The sequence below is a fragment of the Haliotis asinina genome, chromosome 16 (genome assembly GCF_037392515.1).
Source record: "Haliotis asinina isolate JCU_RB_2024 chromosome 16, JCU_Hal_asi_v2, whole genome shotgun sequence".
Taxonomy (NCBI): domain Eukaryota; kingdom Metazoa; phylum Mollusca; class Gastropoda; order Lepetellida; family Haliotidae; genus Haliotis; species Haliotis asinina.
Window position 1 is genome coordinate 39876658 of NC_090295.1, and position 18344 is coordinate 39895001.

The 18344-nt window shown below is 38.8% G+C and overlaps 1 protein-coding gene across 1 annotated transcript; it reads right to left on the minus strand.

The window, feature by feature from the left end:
• Nucleotides 1-8593: 8593 nt before the first annotated feature.
• On the minus strand, nt 8594-17331 carry LOC137267514 (Y-box factor homolog). The gene is made up of 7 exons (XM_067801985.1): nt 16764-17331; nt 16518-16581; nt 11155-11278; nt 10852-10986; nt 10311-10472; nt 9694-9870; nt 8594-9215 (listed from the first exon to the last, which is right to left on the minus strand). The coding sequence occupies exons 1-7, from the start codon at nt 16822-16824 to the stop codon at nt 9099-9101; spliced, it is 840 nt and encodes a 279-aa protein (XP_067658086.1). The 5' UTR covers nt 16825-17331; the 3' UTR covers nt 8594-9098.
• Nucleotides 17332-18344: the final 1013 nt, after the last annotated feature.

Genomic DNA, 18344 nt, shown 5'->3' on the forward strand with positions numbered 1-18344 from the left:
TTCTAATGTACAGTATGGTTCAAAATTATTGAGAATAGCTAAAGCATTTCATATTATTAAACGAGAACAAATCAGATAAAATTGAATGTATTGTGAAAGTGAACTGACCTTTTCATGTTGTGTAGGTAACAATTTAATATTTTATCAAGTCTCCTTGAGCTTCACGGCACAGTCTAAGACGGGTAGGCATACTTCCTATCAGAGAGGTTAGTGTCTCGTGAGTTATGCTGTCCCAGTATCGGACCACTTCTCTCTTCATGTCTTCAATTTTTGTCAACCCCTTTTGATTCACACATTCCTTCATCATCCCCCAAATGTTCTCAATGGGATTTAAGTCAGGACTATATGCAGGAAATGGTAATGCAGTCACATTTTTCTCCTGAAACCACTGCTTGGCATGTTTTGCGGTGTGTTTAGGATCATTATCTTGCTGCAAAATCCAGTCATTTCCATAAAACACATGTGCACTTGGAAGGAGAAAATTATCTAATATGTTAGTGTAGCGTTGACTTGTCAGATTTCCTTCAAACACACACAGCGGGGTCGTTCCTAATAAGGATATCCCTCCCCATACATGAAACTTTGGGCTGTATTTAGGTCGTCGATACAACGGTGCTGACGCAGACTTTGTCCATATTTTCACATTATTGGGATATACCCATATTGAGCTTTCATCAGTAAAAATCACATTTTCCCAGTCAAAGTTTTCATGTGCCAAACACCACTCAACACGCCTGTCTTTATGTTCTTGTTTCATGAGAGGAGAAGGAATTCCAGTCTTTTTCTCCCATCCAAGATCAATCAAATTTCTTCTAACTGTAGATTTTGATACAACTGTTGATCCCCTTTCTATCATTTCATACCTGATGTTGGAGATGCTTGCCATTTGCTTTTTAGACGCTAAAATTCCCAGCCGGACGGGATCTGGGAAGTCCAATTTTCTGGGTCTCCCTGCTCCTTTCTGGTGCCCCAAATCCTTTCCCTCTTTAAAATTCTTCCTAATCCTATACACAGTAGAAAGAGGAGTTCCCGTTCTCTCTGCCAATGTATTTACATCATCAATTCCTTGATTACACAACTCAAAAATCAACCTTCTTTTATCTTCAGCAGACATTGTTGACAGTGCTGAGGAAAATGACGTCTGCGACAAATTCAGGGGAGGTAACTCTAATTGTACTATACCCAGTAGGCCAAGATGAGTTACCTCCCTTATACCATTACTTAGTTTTAAGTATCAGTGAATCAGTTGAGGTGTTAGGATAGCTCAAAGTAAGAAGAATAATTCTCAATAATTATGAACCAGACTATATTACATTTGCTGTATCACCTGGCCGTATCACATAGCTTGGTTAACGTGAAATGTAGCCATAACACTGTTATTGTCCCAGTTTTCTCTTATGTATGATGCACACTTGTGTATTACCTGCTCCTTCTATTCCTGGGTACAAGGTACATTGTGGACAGTTTCAAACTCCACGTCATGATTTTCAATTCAGGTGCTGACTGTGGTTGAGGGAGTCATACCTCAGTTACATTACTCTTAATCTCACCGAAGCGTTAATTATGTATTGATATGATAATGTTAATTGTCATGTTGCATTAACAGCACGTGGCCAGAATCAATGCTGCTCATAGTGAAGCTCCCATTGACCAATGTAACACAGCACAAACATTAGCCAGTTCTCACCGAGTGCAGTGTGGTCAGTTTATGAATGCTTATTTATCAAACAGTATTGATCTTGAGTACTCTCTTTGATAGGTTTTCAAGCAAAAAGCAGTAGTGATTTGAGGTACCCTCTTTGATAGGTTTTCAAAGAAGACTCACCACACATAATGACCAGATCCTGATGAGTAACTGCTCATTATCAAGGATTATGGTATTTCTTGGATGTATTCTTGTGTAAAATCATTTTCTCAAACTAACTTTTAGAGGAATTCAAAGAACTTTGATCACAATAGAAGCTGTTGAAGTTACGTTTATAATAATATTAATCAGTGTACCTGATATCACCCATGGCCTTGATTTCCGAAGCTTTGTTATGGTAGGGGTTCACGTTCATGCCATCAGAGATTCAGATGACCAGGATATTTGCGTAAAATATGCTATAAAAAAATTGAAATATGCAAGAAAAATATATGCCCAGCATATGAAAAACATTAAATAGATATGCTTCCGCTGTGATAAAATAAAATGCGTATTTACCAAATACACCAAAATCATGCAAAAGTATGGGTATCCTACCCATATAACCAAAAGCTTACATGGAGCTCTGTGTGGTGTCATAAGGAAAGGGGTAGACCGTTAGTTTGGCCTCCCTTTCATTTCATGATCTGAGTATGAGTTTGGTATTTTATATATACACCAACAATGAGGTGTTGATATATACTGTGGATTCTTGTCACTGATGTGTTACCATTAACGCCATCAACTATATGATTAGTCAATAATTTACACAGTCTTTACAGCAAGTATTATGAAAAAAAGAAGAGTTATTTTTGTACTAGTCTGACGTAATTGCTTACAGATCAACAGCATTTAAATTCTGCAGTATTAACCTGAACCCGAACTTTCATGGCATAACCACATGTTTACTGCTAGACACATATTAGATGATCCTGCGCACTAAACGCATTTGTGACAAGAGAGGCGGTACAACGAATTGGGCGAGTACACTTGGCTGCTGCAGGTAGCTTGACGATTATGCATGTGCAATACATGCTAACCGTGACATGAAATCAACACCATATATTCCTTCGAATGATAAGACTGCAATTTCAGGCATAAGATACTGATATTCCACGCTAACCTTTAGTTAAGACGAAGACAAATAGATGATTGGGGCATTGACAAGCATTTTAGATATTCAACAATTTTGTTAAAAATACCCCAGGAAAATGTCATTTGCTTCGTGAAATGGATCGGTGGTCCTAAACATATTTGCTCAGTATATTGTGTTGATCCAATTCATTGGGATTATACCTGTTCCCAAATCGAGTGTGCTATGACAATTCATGCATGAAACGCACGGGGGGAAAATGAACTTCTCGATATTTATCAGACAACTTGTCTCGCTCTTGTTTCAAGTGATCGTTCTGTGGGGCGTTCCCAAGTATGCAAATTGGGGTCATTTGTCAGGTCGTGGATCATCTTATATGTGTTTACCAGTAGATAAGCGCTCTTCTGAACTGCTGATTACCAAATAATAGGGCTTGGACAGTCAACTTATTTGCTCAGTCTGGTCCAGACTGCTGCCATATAGCTGGAATATTGCTAAGTGCGGTGTTAAACAACAAACCAACCAACCATTTGCTCAGGTCCAGGTAGGACCCAGGTATCCAAAGTCTCATGGTACATTGGAAAATGACAATAACAGCTTAAGTCGATGGTTACAGTTCTGGTCCCTATAGTTCACGCTGGTCAACATTAAAGCTTCATTCAACGTCAGTGAATTGTGAATTTTTGTGTAATTTCTGTTTCTGACTTATAAACACTCAAATATGTGAATTGATGCCTATCAGTGTACCCTTGGGAAGAAATATTAACATGAATATATTAAAAAAAAAATCAGCAACGAAAAACAGTCTCCGCACATGCATGATCAAGGCATTTCATGCATGTATGTACTACTATAGTCTGGCAGAAAATGTTTCAGGACGGTATTTGGTAACTTACTTTAAAACTATAAGTGCTATCCGTATAAGTGCTATCCATTAACTAATGCAAAATGCACGTGCTTGAAGTCATGTGATATGCTCTGCCAAGCATAATGTAAGGAATTGCCATGTGACCTGCCTATTTGCATGACCGGGTCGCTGTTCCGGTAAGTAGCTCAACACTCTTGGCATGTGAAGTGTTGTTGTGACTTGAAATAACGACAGCTTTTACAGACAACTTTCTTATTACCAAGTGATACATTATGACAACTTAATGGTAGATGAATTATAAAACCTCATACCAAATTGGAAACGGATAGCACTTATAGTTTTAAAGTAAAGTTACCAAACACCGTCCTGAAACATTTTTTGCCAGACAATACTAATTCCCAATCAATGATTTTGTCCAACTTGAGACCTAAAGTCAGGGTTAAGTGGGTTAGCCCAGTGATTAAGGCATTGTTAGTTACACCAATACCCAGGTTTGAGTCCCCATGTGTGTTCATATAGCTGTGATGTAGCTGAATAGTGCTGAGTTAGCTGTATACTGTGTCACTTACTTACTGTGGTATATCTACCACCCAACAAACGTTTTTTGTCTGCTCCTGTTTTAATCTTCAAGTCAGAATTGATGTAGATGTTTGTTTACAGAATTAGTTCCCATGTTTAATGGAACTGGAGTATCTGTCCACATGCGAGGGGAACTTAAGAATGAAGAAGGAAAAATAACTTGTGTCATCTTTGTGAACTAAATTTGAAATATTTGGTTCTCAGGCATCAAGATGTGTCTAAGGGATGCCATGTCTGTAATATGTTTAGGTGTAAATATTTAATGAAAGTTTTGATTTGATGTCATGTAAGGCTATTTTTACTTGGTGACTGGGAAGTGTGTTGTACTTTAAGATGTTTTATCTTCCTGTCTCCTTTTCTGGTTTAGTTGTGCAAAGATCCATTTCCCTTCTCTGTGGTTCAGAGTTACATCCCTTTGATAAGCCAGGCTCTCAGAATGGTGACAACGTTAGTTGGTTTCACACCAGTTGTATTGGTAAACTAAATGAAGTACAGTCTGTAAATAAAGAATAGTCTGTGTCATGATAGGTTACATAAGATTAGAACCATCTTTTAACCAGCCAGTGATGCTTGCCATGTTTGGAAAGTTACAGTTTAAATAAATTTTCTAACATTGCAATCTTCAAAGAGATTGTGTTGCATTCTGAAGGAGAGTTTCGGATGTGGGAATGATCCTTTCAAAAATCATTGTCCTTGTCCTCTCGTTTAGTTTTCAAATCTCTGATAAGTATTTTTCAAGCTCAGCCTGAAATGCAAGTTGTCAGTCAAAAAAGTTCACAGTTAACAACAAAGGGATATACTTGCTGTTAGTGATAAGATTTTAGGACAGACCAGAAACCAGATATGGTTTCACTTTCTTGTGTGGTGTATAGTAAGTTGTGGAATTGCTTTTTCATGATATATTAATAAGACTCCGAGAAGGATGTATATATTCTATATGTATTTAGTTTGTATGTTTTTATACAGCATTCAAATCAGTAAATTTTGTAAATATATTTATAATTCACCAAATGTCCACTTTAGTTTTTATACGTCCATATCTTTTACATTTTCTATACATTCCATGTGTTATATCAACTAACAGATTTGAGTATTTCTCTATTAATCAGTTTTAACAAATTATTCAAAATATACTTTCCATTCAAACTGTACTCATCACAAGCAGAGCCATCAATTCTGTGCAATAAGTGTTTTCGATATAGAATAGTTTGTGGTTTTGGAAAGACGAAAAAAAAGCTATGCCTTCACATTATCAGCAGTTATGGAGTTGTTCTGCATTTAATAGTTATTTATATTATACTCTGTATCCATGGTTACATAATTCCAGCAGGTCTGGAGATGCTCCGTCCACATTAAAATATTTTCCAAATAAGATGTTTGGTGTTTTTTGTTGTTTTTTTTTAAAGAGACACGTTGAGTTTGTTTGCAATGGACAATAATGTCTTCATTGGGATATCAATACCATGTGTCATTGTGACTCTAAAACTTTGTAGAAAAACATCCAATTGAGCATTACAATTTCATTTACATTCTGTTTTTGCAATTTTGAGCTCCTACATGAAGCTTTTTCTAAGTCTCATCTGAAAGATCCTATATTGATCCACATACCATGAGCAATCGTTTAACTCTACAGCTTATGGATTCATCTACAGGCAACTGTGGTAAAGAAAACTAAACATGTACCCTGTACTAGACATATTTTCTCTGAAAATATCTGTCATATGGTTACAGTAAGAGCACTCTTTCATGAAGCCTTAATGGAGTACAATGTGCAAATTTGAGTCTGCGAGTTGGCATTTACCTGGTTCCTTCTTCTGAGGTCAGTGCGAGTTCAGTCAAATCAGCTATAGACCCCAATAGACAGAACAAGATAAACTGATAAGCAAGAGTGTGGTTTGTGAGCCTTGCACATGTGGACAGACCAAAGAACCAGGGCAGCCAAGACTTACTCTAGACTCAAGATGACTTGTAGCTTGCTCTCTTGGGGCTGGACACAGACCAACCTACATACACACTTCATTTCAAAATACCTGGGTAACGTGAAAGTATGTATCTGTGCACTTAAACCTGAAACTGACTCCATTACACAACATACCCCTCCAATAAGGATGAACAGGAGGTCAGTATCTGTCTTTGGCGACGTAGCTTCGTATATTGGCGACGTAAGTGTGTATATTGGAGTCCCACTTTCAAATACTGGTGCCCTATTACTGAACCTTTCCTAACGCAGAAATCAGAAAAATGTAATACCTCTACTATTGAAATACAGAAACAAAAACTCAATGTTTTCATCCATTCATTACATGTCAAATGTCACTCCAGCACCGTCATGTTCCACAACGAAGTGTACAGATTTAGCAGCAATAGCAGTATAATGAGGAACACAACGCATGAGCTTAACATTTGTGCCTTTGTACTCCTTGACCAAATGTAGAGATATCATGAAAATCAGGTGATATGATACACCCAGCCTTATCACCCATACTGCAAGCATGTCACCACACATTAGACAATGTGATCAATTCTCAAACAGTTTGTTTATGAACATGTGGACACGGTTTCAACAGTGGACGGAACCCAGTTAGTTTTTAGTAACCTGATACCTCCTGTAGCTAGTTCCACATCAACAAGGATTTTTGGAGGGAGGGCGGTGTCATACTTATTACTGACTAACGCGTTTACTGCTGCTGAGAGATCCTCAAAGATAGGGACTTTTCTAGCATTTGGCCTAGGACTATTAGCCGGGGCACTGGTGCTGCAAGCACTATAACCATTAAGCTCACTCACTTATAAATTACTTCCATGAGCGGTGAGGTCACCTGTTCAATTCCCAAGTCATCACAACCCACTGATCTGCAGTCAAGACGTACATACACTGCATACAAGTTGCACTGTAGTCGTAGTCATGTTTATTTTCTAAATATGAATTTTAGTTTTTTTTAAATTAATATTTTAAGCAATCACCATATTATTTACTCACCTCAATGACGTGCTTTTGGTGAAGTGTATATGGACAACGGGCCCATTCAAATAAAAAGCTGTTTTAAGCAACACAATGCATTCTCCTCCTGTAGTGTAGTGTGGTTAGTTTGCCTAGCCTACTATGCATGCCAAACCTGCCTGAGCCAGTGATTACAACCCCTTAAAGTGAAATCGGTGGTTAGGTTGACATTGTCAACCACTTTGGCACAAGAATTCCTGCACTGAAATAATCTCATGAATTATGTTGCCCTTGTATTGGCCTCCCGTTTGGTTCCTTAACCAGGGTCTCGTTTCACAAACCTCTCGTTAGCCTAAGATCAGGTAACTATTCTCGTAGCATCCGTAGCTCCTGTGTTGCAGTACAGGAGGTATAATGGCTACGAGAAAACTTACGAGATCCTAGGCTTATGAGAATTTTGTGAAACGGGGCCCAGGTTACAATATTGGCCTTCAGTAATACCTGCTTGACACGTCATTGTTTCCCATTTGTGCAGATCGATGCTCATGCTGTTTATTTACATACCACCGCCACATAGCTGGAGTATCGTTGAATGTGGCGTAAAACTAAACTCAGCCACCCTTTTGAGTCCTTACCTCTGTGACAGACTCAGCATCCTATTCACATCTTCATCGGACATACTTAACATGTTGCTTCCTGACTGGAAATCACACCCATCCCTTTCATATTGCCAGGAATAAAAAATCTGCACGGCTCATTGCTTTGCTTTTCTGTACTTTTATTCTTTGCAAGAGTTTCCAAGCTTTGATATTCAGAAACTGAGAGGCTTTTTCAGGTACACTTTCGTTTTCTGTCTGTTAAGAAGCAAGCATCGGTTCGTCATCTGCTCAACTATATTCATTTGGTGAAATTCCCGTTCTAGGTTTTGTGACTCACACAGCAAAGCCTCATCAGAACAATTCCCAACTGCACCTACATAATTTTTGCCCCCTTTCAGGCTGATATGAAAACTGACCCTCGAAATGCTTCCATTCAAAAGCTTCGGAAAATGCATTTGAGTGAAAAAAGACACTGCTCAAGCAACCCCATTTGCCTGACATGGTTTGTTTTGTATCCCCACAATACGTCGCCTCATGCATAGTAGAGTGTTCTTAACATGTGTATCATGCACACCGTGCTATCCAGATGTAGGATGCCAATATTAATAGTACTGTGTTTGGGTGCAAGGGTTATGAAACTAGGGTGCCATTATGTATGATTTCAGGTATAAGCACAATAAACTCCTCAGATCTGCCAATATTGGCGAGTCAGAAGAGTTTGTTCCTTACAGAATCACTCAAGTTGGAAGCTGTTATTGGCAATATGTACAGAAGAATAATACACTAGCGCCTCCATCGACTTCTCTGAAAAGAACCAAACCTGATACAATTCTGGGTGTTGGCAAAATTTATTTATGCACATGCTTGTTATTTCACAAAAAGCCTTGGGCAAAAACAAGGATGGAAAACTTCCAAATCAAATAATAGCTACTGTAATAAAAAAAATTGATTGACATCTGATGGATGCAACACCAATCAACTACATCAAAATACATCACTGTTCTTGGAACACCAAAAAAATAGATATCTTCAATAAAATTCAATAGTAAAGTACAAAAATTGTCCAAGTACAAAAAGTCAAGAATGTATTAACTTAAAAGTCTGGCAGTTGAAATCTGTCGTTTGTCAAGAGTTTGTGGATGCATAGTTGATACAGGCGTTCCATCCACCTAACTCTCCCTGCATGTGCAGTAGTTTAATGTTGTCTAAGCTCAGCTTGAGAAGTCACTACACAGGTGGTCATTACACTGTAGCTGGTACCAGTTGACAATGACGTACGTACGCACGGCGATTGGCAATAGGTTAGACGTCGCCGCTAACCCTGACTTGCTTTTCTAATTTGTTTTGTCAGCAGCTGCATTGGAGCTACCTTCATCTTTGGGTGATGACTCTCCCTCAGATTGTTTGGTGTCGGATGTTTTCTTATTCTCGCTATCACCTTCCTGGTCATCCTGTAAGAGATAACGTTACCCGTCTGTGAAATTGTAAACAACAATGCAGTCCGTCCTTCTCATATGAAGAGGAATACCCTTGAATCCTATTACCTAGCTACTGAACTGCAATGTAATAAATGTACAAAGTAACCTAAAAGTGTAAAACGCATTGGGACTACTGCAGTTCTGAATTGTTTGCATGACATCACAGGACACTCAGCCCCCACTTAGCCACTAAGAACATCTCCATCAAACCATTAGCAAATATATGTAAATGTAATACATCACAGAGGAGAGACTGATCATGGGAATAAAAGCATGATGCTGTACTCAGCAATACACCAATTTTTAGGGTATTATATACAAATCACCAAGACAAACCTGTCAGAGGATATTTAAATATATCTTACAAACTGAGTTTCAGTTCTGAACAGGGGAGCCCTTTGAAGAGTCCCTCTTACATTAAGCAGTGCAACTGTAACTGAAGTGGTCTTACCCTCTTCTTGGCTGGTCTTCGCCTGCGTCTTGGTGGACCTCGGGGTCCAGGTCCTCCCTGTCCCATAGGCATGCCCTGGTCGTAGTAATGCCTGGGTGGCTGGTAGAAGCGACGGTAGAAGGGCCGGCGGCGTTGGGGGGGCATCCGTTGTCCTCCATTCTCATAATCACCTTCTACCTATAAGCATTAAAGACAGATGTTAGCAGACACTATGAAACTGCCAAAATGTCATTTAGCAATCTATTTCCCAGGATTCAACTGTAGTGATTTTCATGACCATGAATATACTGTAGAATATCAGTTATCACCATCAGTCCTACAAAAACACAGAATGCTCATTTTCTCCAGAGAACACTGTCCATTCTTGATTAACAAGTGTAAAATATTCCTTTCCATTGTGGTCTTGCCTACCGCTTTGTTTTGAGCCCAGTTCGAACCATATGACATGTAGCTGTCCCTAGCAAATGTATGTAACTCATTTCTGTAATCTTTTCTTGCAATATTTCTAAACCCTCCGTTAAGACCATACTCAGTCACTTCAACCCAACAAAGTTATGATGTGAATGTGGGGTCATGCAACACTTGAAAATAAAGGACACAGCCTACAGAATATGTACCTGTCCCTCTCGATCTCGATCTCCTTGGTAACCACGTGGCGGCCCACGCCCTCGCATGGGAGCCCGATAGTATCTGCGAGGAGCCCAGTATGGTCGTCTACGGGGTGGGGGTCTGTGTTCTGGCTCGCCATCTTCTTCTTCCTCCTCAGGTCCTTCATAGTACTGCAAGACAAGGCAAGAAATCAAAGCCAACAGACAGCAAAAGACTTGGTTCAAATACCTTGGTGTGAACAAGCTAAGGCCAAAAATACATATTCACTTTCCCTCTACATCTATAAAGGTCGAGGCTAACTTGATTTTCATTTACGTGAATGACACCTCCAGGCTAAAAGATACCCTTTCCCCATGGTGATCAATAGGTTATAAAACTGGATTGCATACAGAATCCTCAGGACTATTTCCTTGATGTATCACGTCTCCCACTATTTCTTTTACGGACTACTACACAGATGGTAAGACAAAGCCAAATTAAGATTTTGTCCCCACCAAAGAGTGTGTAAAGACTCAAACGTATGCCACTTCATGTGACAACAGTACTCACAGGTCGTCTGGGGCCACCACCACGACCTCCTCCCCTGGGGTACCAGTTACGTCGGTATCTACGGCGGTCAGCAGCATACTTGCTGCCTTGGACAAACGTACCGCCGGGTCCAGTGACACTGGCTGCCTCGTTACCCTGCAAGAGCACAACACGATGATATACCACATGCTAAATGCAGGTGATTCTACAGCTAACATGTATGTTTGAAATGCTCCTGTATGTAAAACTGAATGTTTATCAAAAGTCATGCAACAGATGAGTTTTTTGGAGTAGCACACATATAATGTTCCAAGAGATACATACCTTTTCCCCTTCAACTACATCAAATTCCACTTTTTCCCCATCCCCCACACTTCTAAGGTATTTCTTTGGGTTGTTCTTCACAATAGCCGTCTGATGGACAAACACATCTTCCTTGGTGTCATCACTGAAAATAAGAGGTCAGTTTATTATGTTCTTTAAAGGACCACTAAACTCAATTTTTTGGTACTCTTTTTATCACTGTATCTGAAAGACTATTGGTTAGTCATAAACAAAACACCATTTTGTTTTTAAAAAAACTTTGGATAATTAATATCAGGCGCTTAAAAGTTGCTAAAAAGCTGTCTGCTTCTCTCTCGCCCGCAAACGAAACCGCAGACAGGTTACGTAACCGTGTCGCCAGAGCCTGACAGTGACGTCAGAGAAGGAACGATTTCTCGTTAGATGTATAGAAAATGTGTAGGAAGCTCGTCATTTTGCTGATTTCTCAACGTCACCAAAGACATGCCGAATTGTTGTGTTGCCGTCAATTGTTTCTTGGGGTTGGGTGATGGTGTCACTATGTACACATTTCCACCAGACTCCGTAGTTTGTGCTTAAATTGGCTGTTAGTGTGTGCGAAGTGAGTTTTGTGGAAGCCTGTGGTATATACTAAATCGGATGGTTCGCCCCCTACCACGCTTCCAGGATAGAAAATGGAGTTTAAGTTTCATCGAGTTCATATAATCAAGACTGCTTACTACACATTGCTGACCCAAAGGATTTTGCATGGACATATCGCTTTCTTCCTCGGAAACGAGGTTGTGGTCGAAGTGACAATATTATTGTAAGTAATATTATATTGACCCCTTATATTGACCGATTCCAAGAGTGAAATTGTTATGTTATAAGCAATGTCATGTAAAATCCTATTGTCCATCAATAAAATATATATTTTACTTCCAGTAGAAAGTAATTTTGATTTTGTAAGTCGGTGAAAACAAACTTAAATAGCATTCATCCTCAGACAGGGTGTCGCCATTTTTGAAAATCGTGAAGTCAAATCCATTTGAATTAATGAGATTATGTATGGTTTGTTCTCATTAAGTTAGAAAATCAAAACTACATAGATATGTATTTGAATCATTACCAAAAGGAGTTTGCATGACACAACCTGTAACATAACCTAAGCGAGGTTGGGGGTCGAAGTGAAAATACTGCGCGATAAATTTCTTCACTTGCTATATTTACTTGGTTTGTAACATTCACTCACCAGTATGTAGACACTTGTCAATATACGTCTTTATACTTGGTCTCATAATCCTAATTACTTTATAATCATACTTGCATGCATTTGCTTGCAACTTAATAAAAAGAAGCGATCTGCAAATGTGTAACAGGAAAGTAATAGGTAGACGTTTCATAGTTTTCCTATATGAATCATAATTCGCACCCACGCCCTAGTGTATGTCGTCTGCATTATTACACTTAACGACGAAAACAATGATTTTGTAGAAAGCTACGACAACTTATTAAAAACAAAAATGCAAATATTAAAATTAAAGTTATAGGAGCAATGTCAGGCTATTACCTACTTCGAGGAATGTATCCAGCAATATCCACAAAAACAAGTGATATATAATTCATCTGCAGATTTCCAAAGTGATGTATCTTTTAACAGTCTCATATACAAAAACGTCATGTTTCGTTTCAGGTTTTTCATATTGCTGTATAGTTTCATTGGTTACCCAAGATAGCACACCTGGCAACTAACTGCATAATGTGCATCATTCTTTTTAAAATGTTATTTAGTTAGCCAATAATGAGCAATCAATCAATGTATTGGCGGTTAATCCTTTGAAAGAAAGGTGTTGTTTTACATAGACTCAGACACGACAGAGTATTCAGTATACATTAGAAAATGTACATACATAAACACTACCTTTTGACAACTCCCCCATTTTAATCCCCATAAAACTAATTAATCAATCAGTGTGTTATCGGTTAATCCTTTGATCGATCCAGACAAAAGAAATGCCAAATGGGGGCCTTTGTCGGGTAATCTAAGTGGCGTTACCACTAATTATACCTGTTATAAATTCATTAACTGACCATCAAGTGAATAATGACAATTAATGTGTGGGTTTATACCACCTAACATGGATTACAACCTAGCAACACCAAGTGATTTTGACAGAATCGTCTATGAAAACAAGGGTTGTAACTCGAAAACTAGGCAAAGCAGGAGACAAAACTAAACGATAATAGATTGTGAGAACATACAGCTTTAATTTTTCTCAACAGCTTTCGCGATTACAGGTTTGTACAAACCTATAAACAAAATAGTTTAACCCCTGAAATGTAGATGAATACTGCACAGACCCCCATTTCTATACCCACTATTATGTCACCGACACGTGTCACTGATTGGTTGAAATTTTGTCAGCGGTTGAGAATTGTGCACGGTTGACAAAAAGGTCGATTTAAGGTAATTAAAGATCAAAATGAGCAGTTTTAATGACGGGGTTTCATTTATAACGATGTCAGCAAGTGATTTTGCATTTGTACCCTATCAGAGTATATGTGACCTTTAAACCTAAACCAGTGATTAGTATCAATCTAGGAAATTGGTCCTGAAGAGAAAACGTACATAAAAAAAAAAATATCACTTTCAAAATATACACATTTTCTCATACTGAAGATAAATACTGAAATGTGATTTGGTGAGGCCTTTTCCAATCTAAACATTCTGAGTTAATCCCCTTAAAACATGATGTAATGAATGACAATTAGACTAGTCTCCTGTCAAAGTCAAATACACAGGACAGTGCAAGGATAGACTGATCTTATGTACGTTCATTCTTAAACCTCTCCTCATTAAAAACATCTGTTGAATATTGTTTATAGTTGCAGACAATCACAGACAAAATCACCTTCTTCATATATACATGACAAACCAAAAATTACTTCACAGGGTTCAAATGTTTTTTTTTGTTTTAAAACTTTAAGGCACTTGCTACAGTGCAAGTAACTTGTCCTTACTAATTCTCTACTTGCCCTGAATTACATAACAATCTTAATGAACTCATGAAATAATAAATCAACAGGGGCTCTGAAGGTAATGTTTACTGGACTATTTATCGTTAAGTGATAAAGAGCAAAGAAAGATAATTCTATTTCATTATCATTACAAAATCTAATAGTTACATTTTGAGCAGATATGAAATGACATCAGTTTTTTTGCAGTTTGAACCCGTAAGTGTAAGTTATCTAGTAGCCCACAGATAAGATACCATTATTTGATTATTATCTTGTCGCCCACAGATAAGATACCATTATTTGATTGCCTGAAATGAAAACTTATCCCAGACGTTGGGCGATGGGATTTTGAACCCCTGACCTCATACCTTAGTAAGATACAAAATGTTACATGTATTTACAGAATGAATATAACATTTGGTAAGAATGAATATAATAAACATGCTGAATTTTATTCATTTTACCAGTGAGTATGGTTTATTCAGGAATGACACCAGAAATGGGTATTACACATTATACCCATGTTGGAAATTGAATCCAGGTTTTTGGTGTGATATGTCAACGATTTAACCACTTTGCTACCACAGCACTCTAAACGTTTTACCAGTTTATTACCACAGAAATAGTTTTCACATGTCCTGGTATGGAAAGGTCAACAGGGGAAATGGGCCTTTGTGTTAATAGGTACTGGGGGAGAACTTGGTGGTTTGAGGTATTTTCCAGTAGATGGATTACCTTTATAGGTGTTGGATGAGGGCTATTCAAAACCAGCAATCTACATTCTAACTTTCATCCTATCTTCTGGCCTTCTTTTGTAGATAGGAAAGACGTTTCAGCCAGGTTTTGTTTAGTTAATAACCAAGTTTTCAATTCAGTTCCATACTACGAAATTTAGGCTAAGCTTTGAGTTTCAACCCTGGAGATACGCAACAAAAATAAGTCCTTTACATGGCCCTGTTCAAGAATATATGTAAAAACACCATTCATTGTACAGCTTCACACTACACTTGTTAGGAGTTAGACTTCCTTGGTTGAACTATCAATTCTGGTGATAAAAGGTGAAGCATGTCTCTTGATTCGAAGAACACAGAAACAAAGCAAAAGGATCTTGCAAATCTGAATGTAAAATATGAAACCCATGGCAATGTGTCTACAGGAAAACATGGTGAAAGCTGGTTCAGCTTTCATTAAAGACACTAAATGTTTTGTAAATAAGACGTGATGTTAGCACAATGATATCAACAGCAAAGTTCAAATCTATGGTAAGCAGTTTTTATGGTCATTTTACGATCAAATCTTCTGCATTAACTCATCCTATGTTTTTTGCCATTTCACATTAAGTAATGTACCCCAAGGTCTCACTGCTGGCTCTATTGATAAATAATATGTGGCAATAAGAAAATGGGAGTTTTACTTAAAACTAAAAATAGACACATTACATGTAGGGTAAGAATTGTAACTCTGTAACACCCTGACTGAAATGGATTCTATTTATTATGATTACATCTGGGGATAGGGTTTAGGTTTGAGGATTAGATTGAATAATATGCCAGGATTACAGGTAGGATTGGGGTTGGGTTTAGGACTGAGTTATCATAAAATCATCTATTCTTTGGCACAAGATTTTTAAAAACAGGGGTTTGGGGCTGAAATATTTCCACATGTAACGCAAATGGAAATCTGAGGTAAACATTTACAATGTGACACAACTTGTCTCTGAAAAATATAACCACAAGGGATTGCCAACAATACAGCCGTAAGCTACACTCGTCTGCACAGGCCTTCGGATTATATACAAAGACTGAATACATGCAGGAACCACAAAGCATATGAAACCAGCATGGGTTTACACCAGGAAATCAGCATGCAAACCAGCTAATCCGAATCCCTCCACAAAATGTTGCAAGTTCCAGCATGAGAGTACACGCACGCCTGCTTTAGAGCTTATCTGATTAGCGAGCCTTCAAATTCTTTTGTAGCATGCTTATGACGCATGCAATCGCACCCACCTCAGCGAAAAGTTACCTACATGTAACTCGTTCCCAAAGCAGCTAAACCTGCACTTTCTCCTCGCAAGTGCAGCTGCTGCGTATGCAAATTGCAGGTAGCTGGCTATTTCTTTCTGGAGCGCGCACGCAGACCATGCCGAACGCGGGCACGCCCCCTTTTCTAGACAAAATGGCTAACATTCCAAAGCCACGTGGCCTTTACTAAAACGCAATCATTTAAGATGAAACTTAACAAACAACAAAATTATGGTATAATCGGGATAGTTTGACAATATAAGTAACCTACCCGATAGGCAGTTGTCATATTGCGCCACACACGTCTACATATTAGCGGTTACAAATATACCGGTCTATCGGCATCTTCTAATGATAGCTTACCGGTTTATGAAGCCATATCCGCTCTTGACGTTGAACCACTTGACGGTACCGGTGACCCTCGTTGCTAAAAGTAAAGAAAAATAATTTAATGTCAATTGCCTTTAGTGTTTTACACGAAGAACACAAATTATGATGACGAGACGACAAAACATGACGCGTGTAGGAACGCCGGTGGGAGACCACGAGGTTGACCTCAATTGCATCGAAAGTAAAATCTTATATTTCACACAAATCTCACATATTTACCTAGAACTTTCTTTTCAACTACCGCCGGCTTTTCCTCCTGTTGTTGTTCGGAGTCGGACATGGCTCTTAGCTTGATGGTAAAGCTGTCCTGTCACTGGACTCTTGCTCTCCCTTTGTTCCCCACTCTCAAAATGGCCACCGCATGCCTGGTGAAGAACGCGCCGGTTGCAAGATTTGATTGGTTGATTATTGGTGACGCATTGAGGTGACTCACCAGCCATTGGTCATTTGATGCAGGGTTATACAGTTGCGCAGCATTTAATTCCCTTAGACAATTTGCAGCATTATGTTGGTCTAGGCTTATGCATCAAAAACTGTTGCAATGATTCGAGTTTATGGACTTTCCCCATATTGCCGTATCACATCGTGTCTGCGGATTGACAAACTCCTGAGGAATTCCCGTTCATAACCTATATTCTGTAAATGAATAACAGAAGTTGTGAATCTGTGTTAATGAACGCATATGTCCAATCAAAACAGATTAGGCAAATTGTGGTCTCCGGGCAGGTCAGCGCCTCTTCTGAGGAAGACTTTCTTTGTCTAGATACAATTACGTATAGAAATACGCAAAGGAATTACTAAATTTAGGTCTGGGTCAAAGGGGGCCATTCCATATAAAGCTTTGTGTGTCTTCCACGACAGATCCGCTATTGACATTTTTCATTCCCGTTATACGAACATTTGTATTGCTCTGTGAAGAATAAGACCCCATGGACTAGGAACATGTCCGCCCCGAAACGAAACAATCTGAACGCTTCATGGCGGTTTCGCGCGGAGTCAAGTATAACTTATCGAAGCTCTTCAAATTAAAACAATTTTTCCGGATTGACTGGATATTCGGTGTTGGGGCGTATTTGTCTGTGTCCATGTCACCTACGTTGTTTTGATAGTTGCTGAACGCCGTACTCGGCAATATTCCATCTATATGTCGGTGGTGTGTAAATAATCAAGTCTGGACTAGACAATCCAGTGATCAACAGTTTGTGTATCGATCTATACGATGTCAACCAAGTCTCCGACTGCGAGCCTGACCACCTGATTGGTCGTCTCTGAGCACTGCTTGTTGAAGACCACTTCTTCCCCCGATCTACATACGGGTACATAGGCGGATCCCTTCATTGTCCTGAAATTTTGGTTAAATGACAATTGAAACACGAGTGAAAGTGAATTCTCAGTCAATAGTAATAGGGTATCCACCTATCTAACTATGTAACAACATTGTCGATATATATATTCTCTCACAGCAGGGGCGGTAGAGTAGCCTAGTGTTTAAGGTACCGGGTTCGATTCCCTACATGGATACATTGTGTAACGCACATTTCTGGTGTAACCCTCCGTGATATTGCTGGAATGTTGCTTATGGCGTCGTGCTTATGGCGTCGTAACACTAAACTCACTCAGTCTCCACTAGCAGCTAGATGTAGCTATTTAATATAACAGTCTTTCATAATCGATATTCGCCGAAAGCAGTTAATTAACCACACGATTTTTCATAATTTTTTTGAGAAGAGTTAAACTGTCGCGCCAAAAGTGCATTTCCCCTCATATATACCGTGAGTCCTTAAAACCATTAAATCGTTA

What these genes read in the sequence shown, in the direction of transcription:
- LOC137267514 (XM_067801985.1), bottom strand. Translation starts at nt 16,824, where the DNA reads ATGTCCGACTCCGAACAACAACAGGAGGAAAAGCCGGCGGTAGTTGAA. An exon ending in GTGGTGGCCCCAGACGACCT is followed by an intron (nt 10,473 to 10,851) that starts GTGAGTACTGTT and finishes CTTGTCTTGCAG; the next exon opens with TACTATGAAGGACCTGAGGA. An exon ending in GAAGACCAGCCAAGAAGAGG is followed by an intron (nt 9,216 to 9,693) that starts GTAAGACCACTT and finishes TATCTCTTACAG; the next exon opens with GATGACCAGGAAGGTGATAG.